At 40.9% G+C, this 18,030-nt stretch overlaps 1 protein-coding gene across 1 annotated transcript in view; it reads left to right on the top strand.

The window, feature by feature from the left end:
- Positions 1-9,775, top strand: part of CYP7B1 (cytochrome P450 family 7 subfamily B member 1) — a 114,558-nt gene extending 104,783 nt beyond the window's left edge. Inside the window, exons 5-6 of the mRNA XM_088540143.1 lie at positions 5,115-5,293; positions 9,416-9,775. Of these exons, the coding sequence (XP_088396269.1) occupies positions 5,115-5,293; positions 9,416-9,712 (476 nt within the window). The 3' untranslated portion in view covers positions 9,713-9,775. The remainder of the gene's footprint in view (positions 1-5,114; positions 5,294-9,415) is intronic.
- Positions 9,776-18,030: the final 8,255 nt, after the last annotated feature.

Here is an 18,030-nt window from a genome sequence, read left to right as displayed (position 1 = left end):
TTGTTTTTTTGGTTAGAGCATTTGTGTCTATCCTATAGTCATATACTCTGGTTCTAGTAACCTGGTTTCATCCCAGCTTACAGTTGTTTAGAGGAATATTTTCTTCTGGTTGATGAAGAATGCTTTTGATATAGAGAAGATATCTGATGGCAAGGACGCTTCTTAAGAATAACATGACATTCTAAGTATTTCAGGTGCTTTTTAGAAACTTAAGCAAAATGACTTCACATCTGAGTTAATAGCCACCTGTAAATAATAAAAAATAAAAATAAATTAACCAGCAAAGGAATGGGAACATCAAGAAGACCAAAAGCATTTATATTGTATTTTGAGACAGATATGAAAAAAAACAGAAAGACCCCAGAAATGTAGGTATGAGGAAAACAAAAGCATGTATGAGTCTGAGACATCCATTTCTCATGTTTATGTTGTTTGGCTTTTTAAAAGTAAGGCAGTAAGACAAAGAATTTGAAAGGTGACCATTTGGTGTTTTCTATCCAGGGCTATTGAGGCAGCAGACTAATAGAAGTAAAATGTCTGGTACAAAATGATACGAAGTGGGCAACTTAAATCAATAACTGGATCATCCCTCATGCTCCCTGAAATCTTAAAGTATGATGGGAAAAAATGTTTATGTGTTGAGGGGAAAATGCCCTGTTCTATCTTACACTATTCTTGTAGCACTTTGCTAAATTTTATAATTGTGTTAAAGTGGATGTGGCAGAAACAGAAACTAGGCTTTGATTCTTCTAGCACTTAAGTAATAAAGGACTGGATGCTGTCCCATAAAATGCTAACATAGAAAAAAAAATCTGTGCTATAAGGGAATTAAATTCATTCTTCAGTGAAAAGGGATGTTTTGTGAGTAAGTACATAGGAGGGACAAGGATCCAAGTTTGCACTGCTTGCACACCACAGTTCGCAGTATCTACACAGGCAGCTTCGTGTGAAGGAGGAAGATATTGGGAGACCACATCCAATCACAATGTCTGAACATGAGCTTTAGTCTTTCTGCTCCCCCTCTACCGACCTAGAGCGTACAAACCCGAGAATTTGTGTCCCTGCTCTTGAGTAAGACAGACCAGGTGGAATTCTTGTATGTTTATCACCTTGTCATCTCACTCTCCTGTTTTAAATGCTCTGATTCTCCGTCCTCTTTCTGGCCTACTCTAACGAGAGCCTTTTTTTGGATTCCTCATGCTTTGGAGAACAAGCAGGAATTGCTAAAAAGCCTTTCTCAAGAAGCAGTGTTGTTGTTATGGTCAGATTCCTAGGGTCTAGGGAACAACATGTCCTGATTTGCTTCTAAATTTGAAGTACAGGTATATGATTAAAAAAAGACAAAAACAAAACAACAAAAACATACACTTTCAATCCACAAAAAACACTGACTTTTCTTACAAAACTGTGGCCCTGATTATTTTTTTCCCTATGGCATTTCTAGGGCAATACTCTTTCTGTCCCATCTGCGTAAGACTTTTCCAGAAATCAAAACATGCTTATTTGTGGGAGCGGAATAACGTATATTATTAGTCATTACGACACGCAGTGGAGCTCTAACATGGTAAAACACAGGAGAATGGTCTGTCAGTTTTATGGCTATAATGGATAAAGGATAAAGCTTAGTGTATGTTTAATTCTAGGCGTGATTAGTTAGTTCGTTTGTTTAATATTAGTTCATTCAATTAGACTGTGAAGTATTCTTGCTCCGGGTCATTGCTGATTTCCAGATATTTCCTGCAAAAAGCACACAGCTTGAAAAATCGTTTCATATAGATGAAAAGGTAGAAACACCCAAAGAGCTTTATACAAAAGACGTAATTGTAACACAAATGGTAAGCATTAAAACTGTGGTTGGTTTGGAAGTAAATGATATATTTTCCTAGAATGGGCTGGGCAGTATCATTTAGTTCTTAGTAAGATGCAAATAAACTTGTTTTAGATTATCATTTATGTTGGCACACCATGATTCATCTGGTTAAATGATTCCCCCAAATATTTGCATACTCAATAGCTATTTTCCTACTGTATACTCTAATAATTATAGTACCCTATTACCTGCTATGTGTTAGAGTAAAATTAACAATCCATTATGCACAATAAGTTTTATAAAACATTTACAGATAGAGATCATGTTTAATTAAAATTAACTTGCCTATGAAAGCCAAATGCACTTATGATTCACAATGACCTTTTATTACCTGCAGTCCCTTGTTTTGGCTGGATGATTGACAGCTTGCTGTTTGGCTACCATGTTGTATTTCAGCTGACAAGACTTTTCATTTTAACTCAATTTGCCTGCCTATCACAAGCTGGTGGCAGGCCAGGCTCAAGTCACCCAGCTTTGCCTCAGCAGCTTGCTCTATTTCTCATTAGTACGCATTTATTCAGTGGAAATTGGAAGACAAATGCTTGAAGGCATGTGAACTAAGTATAGCAAATTAGGGTTTAAAGACTGAATATTTATAAGTATATTGAAACAGTTTTTTTAAAAAAAATCTAGAATGAATTGGAAGCTGAGTGCTAGCTTTAGTATAAGAGAAATGAAGAGAGATGTGGGAGGATTCTAAGAATAACAATACTATATCCCTTTTTTTTCTCTCTCTCTCTCCCTTTTTTTCCTCTCTCTCTCTCTCTCTCTCTCCAAAATATGTAAAATCTCTCTGACAACACCTTATCAAACAACAGCCGGGCTTCTTTATGTAGCGCTTGCACAGTGAAGTTTAGCATCTCGCATGTGGAAGAAGCGGGGGGGGAAAAATGAGGGTCATGTTCATTTGCTGCTTGGTTATCCCTTGGTATGCTTCAAATTGCCTTGTTTGTTCGGCACTAGCACAGAAACAGATGTTGCTCTACCGTGCCGGATAATTTACTGTACCTCGTGGTGCAGCATGGAAGGCCTCCCAAGCTACCCAGCTGGTGTGTCAGCAGCGATGGCTGGTGTCTGCTGAACTATGACAACTGCAAGGCAAGGCTGCACTTTTATTGTGCGCTTGTCATTCTTCTCAACGTATAGCTCCAGCATTTGTGCTTGTGGAAAGCTGGCTGCCTATTTTTTTTTTTTAATGTCCGCCTGCAAGCCCGTAGCAGCTCCATTCCCCTCTGCGGATCATAATGCGACTCATTACTTTTGTCATCTAATGATTATCGGCATGATCGCTCAGAGCGAGAGCCAAGCTCGCCTTCCGCGCAGAGCTGGTCCTGGAAGGTAAAGCAGATTTGTCATTTACGATCTGACCGCTAAGCCACACTTTGTGCTCCATTATTGTGATTAACTTGTGCATAAGATATGCTTGCCCGATTGTCACTCGCGATCCGAGTGGGCACCGACTGCCGCGCTCTCCGGGCGGGCGCCTGCCAGCGGGGCCGCAGCGCTCATGCCGCTCGCTGCGGCCCTGCTCTTTCACAGCTGCAGTTTAATAATTATTTTTCCTTTCTCCTTCCATCCCCCCGGCTTTCCTCCTTTGATTTCCTGCACGAGTGGTGTTGCCACATATGTTGGCTACCATTTCGGAAACGTGGGCTTCCTTTCTCAAAGGTTGGAGACAACCGAGGAGCCGAGGCTGGGCCCTGGCTTTGTACCGCGGAAAGTTTTGTTGCCAGAGCGCTGCCAGTTGAAATCTATCGTGTCAGGTGCCTTGTGGCTATCGGCGGAGGAGGCCAGATTCTGGAACCGGAGTTCTTCGCTGGCTTCGTCACCAACAAGCCGATTTGACTCTGCCTGATTATAGTAACGAAGGCAGTCCAAAAGAATATGCACAGACTCACTGTACGTCACATTGAATCACGGCGCCGGCCACACAAAGCTGACCGCAGCCTCATTTCTTTAGACAAATGCACGCTTAAGGAAAAACCTCCTGCAAGAAAGCATCCAGGGCCACTTTATTTGCTATGCATGCTGCACCAGATTTAATTTTTAGTGAAAGAACGTTTGTTATTATCTATTTCAGATGCATCCACACTGGGTAGTGGCTGTCTCTAATAAACTAACCTTTTGGTGCCGGGGTTACAGTGCCTTGCTGAACACTTAGAGGAGGTTTAGCCGATATCACAAAACATAAATACAAGCACAAATGGATTATTATGTGAAAATGAAACCTATTTTAGGCCGTTTTCACACTGATGATTTGAAGGAATCAAGTCACATATAACAGCACCCTTACAGGCTGGTGGAAAAATAGTCAGTTTTGATTACAAAGTGAGAGATGCAGCCCTAGACAGGAGCTACATGCTGATATACATGCTATCAGAATGATTTATGCAAATTATGCATATTATTCCCAAAGGAATTCCTCCTCAAACTGCCAGGATAAATTGCCGGAAATTAGCCATAAAATCTGCCGTGCTAGGAGCAAAAGGTGAAGGCCACTGGGAAAGCAAGGACATTCAGCTTCTGGAGCCTTCCAGGATGTGATGGTGGAAATAGAAATAATCTCGCTTTCCCTGGTACTGAAAGGATTGTATTTTGTTTTCTGTTGGTCAATTAAAAGTCTCTTTCTCTTCTAAAATTGCTAGGCAAATAATGAATTGTTTTCATTCACTCTGACCATTCTAGACATTATCACTTGGCAACATAGCCCACTGAAAACCAAATAAATAAATTAAAAAATCCTCCGAATGACTACAGAGCAAACAAAATGATTTTCCTAACATATAGTCCTGCCATTAGGTCCAACAGCTTTTGAAAGGCAAGCTAAATAGCTCCTTGGACACTTTGACTGGTACTTGATTGCAACCTCAAAAATGTATGTAAAGGCATAAAGCAGTCATGTCTTTCCATTGTGGTGTTTTCAGCGTGGTGCCTGAATAATGGCTTTCCACCCAAAATTCAGTACTGCCTACAGCTGACAAGATTTCTCAGAACTATCAGTGAGAATTACATCCCAGCATTCAGGATTGCAGCTGCCCGCCCCCTGCCCTGCGGGACTGTTTATTACCTCCTCGTGGTGTCTGTTTTATGTTTTGTTGTGTTTGTGTTTTTTTCCTTTTTTTTTTTTTTTCTATCCTTCAGCCCTACTAAACCCGTCGAGATTCAGCAGCTGTAGCCGCGGATAACTTCCAATCATATCCCATATTTCTGATGCTTCCCCCCTTCCGCTTTTGTTTCACCGCAGAGAGTGCCCTAAACGAGAGTTTACGGATGTGCTCGTCTTCCATGAACATCCGCATCAGCCAGGAGGATTTTGTGCTCAAGCTCGAAGGGGATCAGGAAGTCAGTCTGAGGAGAGGAGACTGGATAGCCCTTTACCCGCAGATTTTGCATATGGACCCTGAGGTCTATGAAGATCCGAAGGTAAACGTTCAGTTGGTGCTACCCTTCCCACTGCAGGCACATTGCAGCATCCAAGCCTTCTCTCATAGCGTGTTTATCTTTCTTCTTCTTTTTTTTCTTTTTTTTTTTTTTTTCCACTGCTGTTCCTTCTTGTGGAACAAATCTTCCTACTTTCAGCTGTATTTTCTAGGGCCCTATAGGTCAAAGGATTCATGGCCTGAAGAGAGAAATATGGTGATGAGACTGACTGCCACTGCTTTCAAGGGGATTGACAATTGCACATTGACTACCATAAACTTTAGGCTAAATGTGGGTTTTGTTTGGCAGTGGATCATTTGATACCCAAGGAGGGCTGCATAATAGAAGGTGGTTTAAATAGCAAATAATGTGGGCCATTTAGCTAAGTGTCCCCAAAGCATCATTGACTCTCTGAAGCCCTATAATAGCAGTGTCTTACTGGAGCCGTATGCTTTTTCACCTCTCTTCATAGAGATTCACCCCTTCTTGGTCAATTAGGATAGCGCTGCGAACTTGAGGCTGTAAAGCTGTTGCTCCGCAGCGAAGCTCTGAGGCTTGAGGCTCTGAGTTGTATCATCTCCATGCATTTTTTTGCCAAAGTTCAAGCTAATAAGTATCAAAAGCTCAAAATTAATCCACCCTGCCTCAGCCTTAATACGGCTTCAGGAGTTCACCACCTGGATGCAGACTGGATAGTCCTAGTATTCACCACAAGATTCTTCTCCCCACCCAGTCCAGGACACCATATAGGAAATGAGGTTGTATAGAAAGGGATGATTAAATGCGACCTCTGCTTGTTCGGTGAGAATGTATAGCTGAATCATTCTCAATCCCTATTTCTCCAAGCAAGCAACTGTCTCCCATACCTACTTAATTTCAATACTTGTTACTTGAACCAAAAATGCACTTCAGACTATAATTCTGCTTTGGCAAGTACCTTGGGCTTGTTTACATGCTTATAGAAAATGCAAGTTAGAGCCATTACTTCAGTCAGTAATAAATAAAGATGTGCACATGGATTGCAGAGGAAAGACTAGATTCAAATACCTCATTGGTGCTGGATAGCATCTTGCCACTGGAGTCCATGAGAGGAGAAGTGGATTATGTAGGAGTTAGTAGAAGTCAAGCATAGTTGTAGCTATAAGCACAATAGCCACTGTGTGAAAACTGGAAAATTACATGTGAAGAAAAATGGGAGTTACATCAAGTAGGGCCCCACTGTCTGTATCCCACTCAAAAAGGAAGACAAGGGTATTGAAAAAATTACTGTTGTAAAAAATAATCAATATATTGGCAAATAGTTGATTAATATTTTTGCTCTTAAAAAGTAGCAAATAACAAATCAGTTTTTTTCTCATATTATTCTTAACACTTTATTTTGGAGGACATTATTGATTGTCAAGTCCATCTGTTTGTTTAGGTCTTAGGCCAAAAGCATCAGCATGGTAACCGATTCCTCCTATACTCAATAATTGTCAGAATATATTAGCATATTTCCATTACTTGAATATATCTGCTTAGCATCAGCTCTACTCAGCTTTCACAGGACAGCTTTAGTTCATATATTTTGTCTTTTTGATAGTGAATGAGCAATCCACACATTGCAGAGTACATTGATTTCAGCACATGGGCCCTCTCGAAAAGTGGGGAAATCACTGTTCTGTTTGGTTCTTAAAATATGCAGTGTTCTTTCAACAATAACTACTGAGGATCAGATAGAGATGGAGACTGAATTTTTTGAAAGGTGCAGTCTTGAGCTTGTCATGTATTTAGGGAAAACTTTCCTGGGAAAACAGGCAGCTTGGCGAGATAATTTTGTAGCAATGCTTTTCTCCTGGGTACGTAATTTTAAGTTCAAGCTATGTTCTGCTCTGGCACCATATTTTACAAGTGTAAGCAGATATTGGTGACCTCTTTCTCTACTGAAAACCTAAAAAAAAAAAGTCCACGCTCTGTAAAGTGGGTAAGTGAACCTCTAAATCCAACTAAATTTGCAGAGCTCAGTAAGTGAATTCTGCATTTCACATACCGTAAGTTATCTGTGCAGGAAACTCTACATGGCTCTTTCCCAAATAAAGCTGAATACAAGATGTGACAAAGGAAAGTTTATACCAATCACATGAGACTGCTTGATTTTCATAATACTCAGGCCATCCACACAGAGCTTTTCCGCCTTCTGTTCCTCCTTCAGTGCTTTCACCTCTTCCCCGCCGCCATTTCGACCCATCTTTTTCGCCCCACCTTTTCCCCTCTGGTTTACATAGAGACCTCTGTGCATGCTTGAAAGTTCCTTTGTTGTCAGAAATAAGTGTTTGGGGTGGGGTTTTTGTTTTGTTTGGTTGTTTTGTTTTGTTGTTTTGTTTTTTTTTAAAGACAAGTCCCTGTCTAGATAAAAAAATACCAGCTTCTACCAATTTTGATAACAAAAGCATGAGTTTGATATGGCTGCTATAACTGACTGCATTCTTCTGTCATACTATTTTTTCTGCTTTTCAAGTTCTTAGCACATTAAAAAAAAATCAATTTCAGCTCTCAGATGGCTCAGAAGAATCCAAGAAAGCATAAGGTTTGGTCCAGCATGTGTACCATATCGAAGTCCTTAGCAGCACCAGACACCAGGAATGCACCTTTTGGAAGTGTTCCAGTGAAGTGAAGAGCTCATTTTTTTTAAGCTACTACAGTTCATATTTAGCAGAGCTTTTTTAGATCAGCAGGATTTACATTTCAAAAAAATGAATCTTTTTTAAGGAAAAGATGGTATTTTGGTCTTTCATTTGTTACTGTGGTGCTTCAAGGGGAAATAATATCTTACCAGGAAAAACAAAAATGACATGCTTCCTCTTGGCTGAGATGCTCAAAAAAAAAAAAAAAAGTTACTTCTCAGTGAAAACACACATATATTCCCATTCACTTCATGAAATATCTGAACCTACTCTACTGTTTAGAGAAATGAGCTCCTGGTCTTCAACACGCCAAGTTACATCCCCTTGTTGTGCTTACTCCCCTGTGAAATGTGTTCTTATAAGTCACCTCTCCTGACACTGTTTTCCTCAACAGCAAGACCTTCAATGCAAGGTTTTTAGAGCCTTTAATATAATGGGTAGATAAGTATCGGTGTGCGATTTGGGTTTTTTTTGTATCTTGATTTGTGGGTTTCATTTTTTTTTTTTTCTATTCAGTTGAGGTGGTTTCTGTTTGACTGACTTGTTCCCAGCCAGCTCCAAATGGCTGGTGCTATAGCAGATGTATGCAAAGCAGGACAAATGCTAATGAGTGACCATAAGCAAGAAGTGTCTGTCATTTTTATTCAAAGCATGCAGGAGGATTTTATAAGTGGTTAATTTGCTGTTGACTGAGTGAGGATTGCCAGATCTCCTTCATTCAAAAACAGGAATTACCTCTAAACAGTGATCCTGCTATTGGAAAATCATGAGCAAGATGTTTGATTTATAGAATCTAAGTTACAAGCACAACTTGAAATATATACAGATATATATATATATTCTTTACAATGATCATTCACTAGCAATTGTCCTGCACAAAGCTTCCAAAGCAACCTATCCAAAGGTCAAATATATCAAATTAAGCAGCAGTCACCTCCAACTGAAGGGAATGTTGACTGCAAAGTATCAGGTCTGCTTTTTGAGCAATCTATAGGATAGATTGTGCTGTACCTCGCAAGAACAGGATAAATGCAATGCATTAATTTATTCGCTGGCATTTACAGAATTTGGCCAGTTATTCTTACTTGCACTGTATATACCACACGGCATGTGTATAATGTTTTGTAAGAAAATTGTCCTTCCACTAGGGTTTATTGTCCCTGCTACAAAGCAGTCAACACCTAATTACAATCAATACAGGCTAGACATTCAGTGGATGAGATGTGGAAGTTGAAGGAGCCTGAAGTAAAAAGGCTAAGCTAAATAAGTGAATTTAAGGAGTGTTGCAGAGAAGATAATGAGGGCTAATAAAACCTAAGGGAAACAGCTGAAAATAAGAAGCTGTGAGCTCCTTGACTTTCTCTTTATTGTGTTTTTCTGGGTTTTAGAAATACTGCCATCATGCAAAACAAAGCAACTCATGTTACTCATATCGCTCTCTCTCTCTCCCTTTTGTTTTCAGGAGTATAAGTTTGATCGTTACATAGAAAACGGCAAGAAGAAAACCACATTCTACAAGGCAGGAAGAAAACTGAAATATTTCCTAATGCCCTTTGGCTCTGGCATCAGCATGTGTCCAGGGAGGTTCCTTGCAATGAATGAGATGAAGATGTTTCTTTTCCTGCTTTTATCTCATTTTGATGTAGAACTAGCGGAAAACAAAACTGTCAGACTTGACAATGGTCGTATGGGCCTGGGTATCCTCCTGCCAAATGTTGATATTGCCTTTCGTTACAAGCTAAGGTCCTTAGGAGAGTGAGTGGCTGCCTCTGTGTCTTCAACCAGTCTCAGCATTTGCTCTGTTTCCTCACTCTGCCTTGTGGTTTTGGTTTGTTTGTTTGTTTGTTTGTTTGTTTTGAATATTTGCTTTTTCCCCTCTGCTTTAGTCTCCTTCCTGATTGCTTCTAAGGAGAAAGACCCCTGGACTGGAAGTAGATGTCACATGCTAGGACATGCAACCTCCGTTTGTCCTGCCTGAGTTTTATGGTGAGGTGAGATGACTAGAATGGAACTAAGTAGCCAAGCGTGCCTCCACGAAGGATCCCCATACTCTTGGCAGGAGCTGAGTTGGATTTTCAAGGAGGATGACCTCCAGCTCAATCCAGGCTAGGTATATGGGAAATGGGGTTCAGCAGCTTTACCTTGGGAACCACTTAGGCTTCTTGGAAACTTGACATTTCAGATACACTGCACGGATGTCCTTGGAGCCAAAAGGCCTCACTCCTTTACAGGGGCTCTGTTTTAGATTGAGAGGACCCATATACCCCCCACCTGGATGCATCACTGCACCTGCTCCAAGAAACATAATTGCAAGAAAAGGGGAACTTAGAAACTTCTGCAGGGTGGCATATCCTCTGGAAGGAAAGGATTTTAATAATTATTATCTTAACTTTTTATTTACCCTCTTTGTTTTGTGGTGTCTCAGTGCTTAGTTTGGAGATGCAATATAAGCTGTTTGGGTGGTGGGAATGATTTTCAACAGTGTCTTGATAAGAACACATCTCTGATTCCGGTGGTATGTGCTGAGGGTGAGCACTTGGTTCTTCGTGCAAAGCAAAGAAATTAAAATCTGTGATTTTTTCTTGTGGTCAATTAAAATCACAGGAGAGGTTCTGTTAATTTTAGTGGACTCTGCATCAAGCCTAAATGATCTCTTTTGGCTTTTGAACCATGAAGCTAAACTCTTCAGGGAGAAAATATATGAGCCTATTTTAAATGATGCTATCATCTCAAAAAATACCTTCTGTTTATCTTACTGTTTTACTAGCAACACATTTGTTTATTTTGACAACTTCTTGAGTTTGTGGGTTTCTCCAAAAGGAAAAAAAATAATAGAAGCCTTCAAGGACAAGTGTGGTATCTAAAGCTACTTCTTAATAATATTTTTAATGTTCCTAAGTTATGCATGGGGCTCTAGTCTAGTCTGTGTTTTGAATTATCTACCTACAAATTGGAAAGTTATGTGCATCAGAAGTTCCTGTTGGAGGTGGCCTTCCGTAGGTCTTTAGTTCAGCATGCATGATGGTTTAAAGGGGGAAAAAAAAAAGACAAACATAAAAGAATTTGAGTCAATTTGTCTTAATATGTCTTTTAGTCATCTAAAAGCCAAACTATCCTACCCATTCATAATGACCTAACTTGTGATTGACATATTTTTTTCCTGGAATTTTTGACATATTTGAGAGGTATATTCTGAATAATATTTCATAGCCTGGACAATAAGTTGAATGCAAGAGGATCTAAAGTCCTATAATACCTAATAATTGTCTCCACATGAACTGTGCTATACTTGCCATTGATGCTTCACGCCTTCTTCAAACACTATCTTCTGTGGGGCCAAAATCTGAGCAAGTAAAAGCCCTGGCTAGTCACAAGATTTAGTTATGCACTGGCTGCCCAGCCAGCTTCAATGTCTGGCATTTTTTTCATGAATTATTTCCTAGTATATAGGCTATAAGATGATCTTTAGACCCAGTTTCTGTTCCTGGCCATCACTTTAGAGTCTGATGAGGATTCCCTTGACTGTCCAGCCTATTAGCCAAGATGATAATTGTAGTGGGAGCAGCCATCTCAGTGAGCTTTGTCCTGTGTTCCTCAACATCCTCTGCTTTGGATGTGCCAGCAAAAGGTGCATCCAAGCAGCCATACTAATAATAATGCTGTACATGAACAAGACTTCTCCTTGTGCTCCTATGTGTACGGTCAGTCACAGAAACTAAACTAGAAGAAAGATGAGTAGTCGCTGCAAGAGAAGGCTAGTTTGGCTAACTTGGCTGGCCAGCCGTTAATCTACTCTGTGCCAAAATCTGCATTTCTCTAAATAGCTAACCATCCATGAAGGTGTTGCAGCTCTCTGAACATGAGCTCAGATTTGTCCTGTAGTTGCTGAGTGAATTGCTGGATCATCTGGAGTTGGATGCCCAAAGACATTGTTGGAAAATCTCAGTGCTTGTTGAGCAAGTCATTAGGAAGATCATCTCCCTCTTCCAAGATGCCGCTGCCTGCACTGCTGCCTTTTTGAGGTGCCATGTGCTGGTGCTGTCAGAGGTATATTGCTTTAAAAAGGCCCTTGACATTCCACTCTGCAAAATATAGACCTCTGAAGACTTTGCCTTGACATGTCCCTACTCAGTGGATAATCAGTGCCACTAGCTAGTTTTGAGATTTATGGCCTGAAATTCCCTGTTCCTCAGTCTTGCTTTTCTTTTAAAATGGGAAATCTTACTCATCTCAAACACATGATGGCCTACAGATAAAAACTGCTGCATACATATTAAGAGTTAGAATTTTTTATTATTGTTTGTGTCTGAGACCATTTAGTTATTCATGTAAAGCACATACTCTAAATAAGTATCAATAGAAAGGCTTTTAGAGATGGGCCCATTACAACTCCTCAGAGAGGAAAATTGTGTTATGTTGTGAGATATATTCGAAGAACATTTTCTCTTCGTATATAATATCCATAATGTCTACAGTGTCAGAGTATACTTACATTAAGTGGGCTTTGGAGTTGATTAAATGCCTTAACTTTACTTCAACATTTAATCGGCAGCAAAACCTGATTACTGCCTTGTGCCATAGAATAAGAATCTGGTTTTATAGAGAGATTCTAGTATTCCAGTTAGTTGTAACTACTGTAGTTACTCTGTAGGTAAGCACAGAAGCTATTCTGTACCCCGCCACAGCTCAGAATCCAGTTTGGACATTAGAAGCCATTTATTGAGAGAGGAAACATTGATGTCATCGTACTGTTGACTGTTGCATTATTGCTTAAATGTAAGCTGTAAAATATCTCATGCCACAGCTATGATAAATCTTTGGCATCTGACTTTGAAACAAACCTGAAACAACTGTGAAAATAACAGTAGGTATTTGTTTTAAACATAAGACTTTTTTTGTAATTGTACTCTATTTTTAGGATTTTGAATTAGAATATCACAGACTGCTGCATAATTTAGTAGGATATAATGGGACTCTGCCAAAAGTACATGCAAATCGTTAGTAATTTCAGATTAATTGCTGATCAATTTGTATAGTATCTATTTTGAAATTAAAAGAAGACCTAGGTTGCCTCCAAACTAGTAAATTTCATCTTTAGGCACACATACATTTAAGAAAAGTGTCGGGTACAAGGACCTGAAGGAAAGCTCCACAAGAGCACTTAATGGTAGTCTGCTGGGGTTGGAGAGTATCTTTAGCACCACATGAGACTACATTTGGCTGGGATCAATTTGTTTGCTTTTCTTTTTCATTTTTTTCCCCCTCAGGAACCATACTTGTTAAACTTTAAATAAGGAAGGACTCAGCTGTGCCCCCGGTGTCCCATGCAACATCAAGACCTAAGAAATGTCTTGGTAGATCACTTTAGCTACCAAGCAATGCATCAGCACCACTGAGTTCGGGCCTGCATACCCCAGCATGGCCTCTTGAAAGCCGTGTGTGGGGGAGCAGGACAGAAGAAATGGTAGGACTGGTTTTAGTTGGCAGCTGAGCACAGCTGCTCTGACCAGGGACGAGTCCGTGCTGGAGGAGCAGAGAGTGAAGGCCCATGGTGTCCTTGACAAACCAAAGGAGTGCAAGGACACAAGCCGGCCTGTCCCCAGAGGGCTAAAGCCCCTGGGTTAGTTTCATGATATAGGGAGCAATGCAGTTTTATATGGTGCTCTCTACTCCAGAAACCTGGAGGGACAAGCTCTTCATATCTCTCACCAAGATGCTCAGGTTTCAAAATCATCTAAGTAGAGGCTTTAGTGCAGTTTTCAAGCTGCCAAGGGTGCTGCAAGGGTGGCATGGCAGAGGACAGTCAGGCCATTTGCTTCCTTGTCATCCTTTGAGCTCCCTGCAAGTACCAAGCTGTTTCATCTGCAGATTCCTCTGCTGTTCCTCTAGTAAAGTGCTGCATTGACAGATCAGTTTTAAAATATTTAGCTGGCCAGTAGTACCAGCCCCTTACTGCCTACGGTGGCTATAAGGGCCATTCTTCTGCAATTAAAAAAAAAAAAATCAGATACAAAATTGGTGCACTAAGCCAGTACAGCCCATTGTAGGACCCAAGAAGTGAATTCCTTGTGAACTAATGTGAATGCTAAAATGTGATTTCATTTTAATTATTTCAATTTGCAGATTATATTTTCTCCATTTTCATGCTGGTGTTGAGCACTGCTGTGAGCTATTGTAAACTATCTTTTATCAAACTGTTAGATTACTCAAAAGATCTTATTAATCTACGTGTACCTAATCATGAATTAGACTTCCCTGTCTGCCCGTATGTCCTAATGTACTCACAAAACCGTGTAAGAGATGTTGTTCAGCTTTCAGTTTTGAGCCAGTTGCATGTTACTATTATCAGCATTGGTATCTTTAAAAGTAATTACTGGCCTGTGAATTTTACTTGTAGAATTATAAATGATCTTCTATTTCATTATTATTGAACTTTCTGACATTTGAAAGATTGTGAATAGCTCTTAACTGTGCAAACTGACATTATGTATATAGAGGAACAATGGATAGGTTTTTCTTTAATAGTTAATGCCCATCATTAAGATTTTTAGTTCAAATAAGAAATATTGTGAATTTCTGAGCAACAATATTGAAACTTCTTTATTTTAGTAATCTAACATCTTAAGTGAATTTTGTATTTCAAAGACACAATAAAATTGAATATATCTATTTTAATATTGAATGACTGTCCATGGTATTTTTCCTATATTACATTTATACTTTTCTTGCAGATTCACAACTATTGATTTAGTTTTTTAAAGATTTATTCAGCATATAGCATTTTTATTTTGCTTAATCTTGAAAGGTATTTCTGTAAGAGGCAAAAAAAGGCCTCTAATTCAGCTTCGTCATGTAGCAACTCTTTTGAATTTAGAGAATGATCAGGTCTGTTTTACCCCCACCAAACTTAAACTGGTTCTTATCAGGGGAGAAAGCAAAGTTACACTTGTGGCATTCTTGTGACAATATTCAAAATTAATATAAAGATTTGAAGTCCACCACTGATCTTCAGATATAGCTCTTCGGCTTTATTTTTTCCTTTTGTAAGGAGTGACAAGATGCACTATGTAGTGTAAAATGTTCTGTCCTCTTAGATGATTCATTTAAAGAAAGAAAAAAGGAAAAATGCATGGAACTGTTGCAATGTGTAGCGCTGCGCCAGCAAAGCGCAACTGAGGTTTTCTAAGCTATCACTATAGCTACTGAATTCTGCCAGTGCCTATTTAGTATGAAGGTTGTGCTCCAAAGGGATCACTGTTTCTTCATTCTTTCATGCAGAAAGATATGTCAGGTGTGTCTGTGAGGTTTGTTGAAGATGCATCTCAGAAACAAAAAAAAAAAACCTGCATTTGATTTTGATAAATTTGTGTGTAACTTTGTAACTTCTTTACCTCCAGATTATATTAGAAGTTACTGAAGTTTATAAATAAAAGGTGGCATTATTGGGAAAGTTTCCCAGAAGGGCACTTTTTCTGAATCAACTTTCCTTGGTGGTGTGAAGGATGCCTTTTGGGGGGGAAATTACAGTGGCTCCTAAAATGATATTTTGCCTAATATTAGTTTTGACACTAGATGCTTTCTTGAAGTTACTTTAACTGCATTCTATTTTAGCATTACTTGAGACATCAGTTATGCATGTCACATTGTTAACTTATCCGAATAGAGCTATTTACCTCTCAGGGTATAGAAAGTGAATCGAGGTAACCTAAACCTTCCTGTGCCTCATGGCTGGTCATGTCGCTATCCACAGCACTTCAGAAAATAAATTAAAAAATGAATAAATAAAGATCTCATTACAAAAATACAATTTTAAACTTTAAAAGTATTATGGTCCTTCAGTTAATGCATATGTTTGCATATGTAAGCATGAAAAAAGTTGCTGCATGTAAAAAAAAAAGCATATAAATAGACAATTATGTATTTTAATTTGAAAGCAAGGAATTAGAATGGGTTGGGATGTTTATCAGTTAATGATCAGTACTACGGGTAGCTTTTGCTACGCAGCTGGCTTCCCTAGGACCTCACGTACGGAGACTGTGTGGATGCATCCTTTATAAGAGCAGAAGTGTGCTCGTCTTCAAAACTATTTACCCCAACAGAAAGAGTTAAAATATCTCTAAGTTTCACCTATTCCTGCCGTGAGCAATGTGGCAGTATAGCTAGTAGTATTTTGTCACATTGATTTTGACGATAGTGTTTTGGTTTGCATTTTTTTCAAACAGCAGTGATATTACAGTAAAGTTGAATAAAAAAATAAATAAATAAGAAAGAAAATAAGAGAGAAAAAGAAAAGAAATGAAAAGAAACCAAAGGAGTATATGTTCTGGCATACAGTGGTGTAAAGGTGCGTGCCCCGTGGTGACTTTTGACGACACTTCTTTTGCATCCGCTCGTCTCTCCAGCCGCCCCTTTGCTCCAAGGAGTTTGCTCCAAACCCAAGCACGCGGCGCGCCCTTCCTCGCCCCGTCTCCGTCTTGGTGGCCCAGGGACAGCTCTGTCCTCTGAGCGCCTTTTCCAGGTGCCCCCCGAAGCGGAGCCCCTGCGAGGGGTCCGCAGCGCGGTCCCCGCCGCTCCTCGTCGCGCCCATTGTAACGCTGCCCGTTATAACGCTGTGCCCGGACGGTCCCCGCGCTCCCTGCGGAAACGCGGAGGGGGAGGATGAGGAGGGAAAGCTCCTGCCGCCCCTTCTTCCTTCCCGCGCTTCAAGGGACGCCGGGGCGGCACCAGGGGACAGGACCCCCGGCTCGGGCACTTACCCTGGGTTCGGCGCAGGGAAGAAGGGTTGCGCTGAAAGGCGGTTGTTTGCCCCTAATCCTCAATTAGGAGTGTTGAAAAATAGTATTAGAGGGGCAATCTGTTCTGCAACTTCTTGGGAGAAATAATTGTTGATTTAGATAAGCGGCGGTCCCTTCAGTGTTTGATGAAGACGTTAATTTATGGCTGTCTAGCAGTTTATGGCTGTCATTAGATTTTCAGCTTTTGTCTCTGCTCGAAATGTATCTTTCTTTTTATTTTAATCCAAGACAATTATGTAAGAAAACGGTTATGTTTGATCTAAAATGCATCGTTTTGCTATAGCATTTCGAATTATTCACAGATCATAGTTCTTATATGTGCATATATGAATTTAAAAATACAGCCGTAAAGTGCTTGAAACAGACCATAAATTTGCTTCGTATTTTATTGCATGTCTCTGAATCAGGTTGAGAGGACAAGGGCAACTAGGGGCTTGGGGGAGGATTTAACCCTTCAGGGAGCTGGAGAAGCAGCCTGCTCCCCTTAAAGATCCCCCGAAAAGCACCTCGGAGGGAGGCGGCTCGGTGTCACAGAGCTCATGAGCAACCGCGGGGAAATGGGGCCGGTTAATGCCTTTTGCTCATTTAGCAGATGTCCCTTTTGCGGATGTCACCGACGGCGGGGAGTTACCGGCGGTACCAGAGTCATGACCAGGACCAGACCCGGGCCGGAGCCGAAGCAGGGAGCAGGACCAGGCTCCTGTCTTCCTCCTGTCCCGGGACAGGGTAGCGCGGAGCAGCGGGCAGGGATGCGAGGGCAGGAGCGGCTTAACCCCCGCTGCGCCTGCACGAGCGGCCCTTCGCGTGCAATAGGAAGAAGAGCGGGGGCTAAAGCTCCGGCGAGCTCCGCAAGCTGCGGAGCCCCGCAGCTCTCCGGGACACGGCGAGAAGCTCCCTGTTCCCTCGAGCCCGCCTGGCGCTGGGCGCTCTGCGATGCCGCGCAGCGGTAACGACCCCGCGGGGCGCGGAGGGGGCGGCCGGGACCGGGACCGGGACCGGGACTGGGGCTGGAGCCGCCCGCGGCTTCCCCGAGTCCTGCGGCAAGGAGCCGCTCCGCCGCCCGCCTCACATCACCGCCGCCCCCCGGCCTATTGGCAGCAGGCGAAATCAAAGTTACAAATGATCCTGAGGGAGTCTCTGCGGTGTCCTGGTTCATCTGCTTTATTCCCCTTAGCCCTCCCCTTCCTCACCTCAAAAAAAAAAAAAAAAAAAAAAAAGTGGTAATTGCTGCAAAGTTTCCGAGCACGTGGATAATTTACTTTGACTGCTGCGTTTTAATTAA

The sequence above is a fragment of the Tinamus guttatus genome, unplaced genomic scaffold (assembly GCF_059628265.1).
Source record: "Tinamus guttatus ecotype Peru unplaced genomic scaffold, ASM5962826v1 Tinamus_guttatus_pri_ptg000056l, whole genome shotgun sequence".
Taxonomy (NCBI): domain Eukaryota; kingdom Metazoa; phylum Chordata; class Aves; order Tinamiformes; family Tinamidae; genus Tinamus; species Tinamus guttatus.
This window is presented reverse-complemented; position numbering and strand designations above follow the sequence as displayed.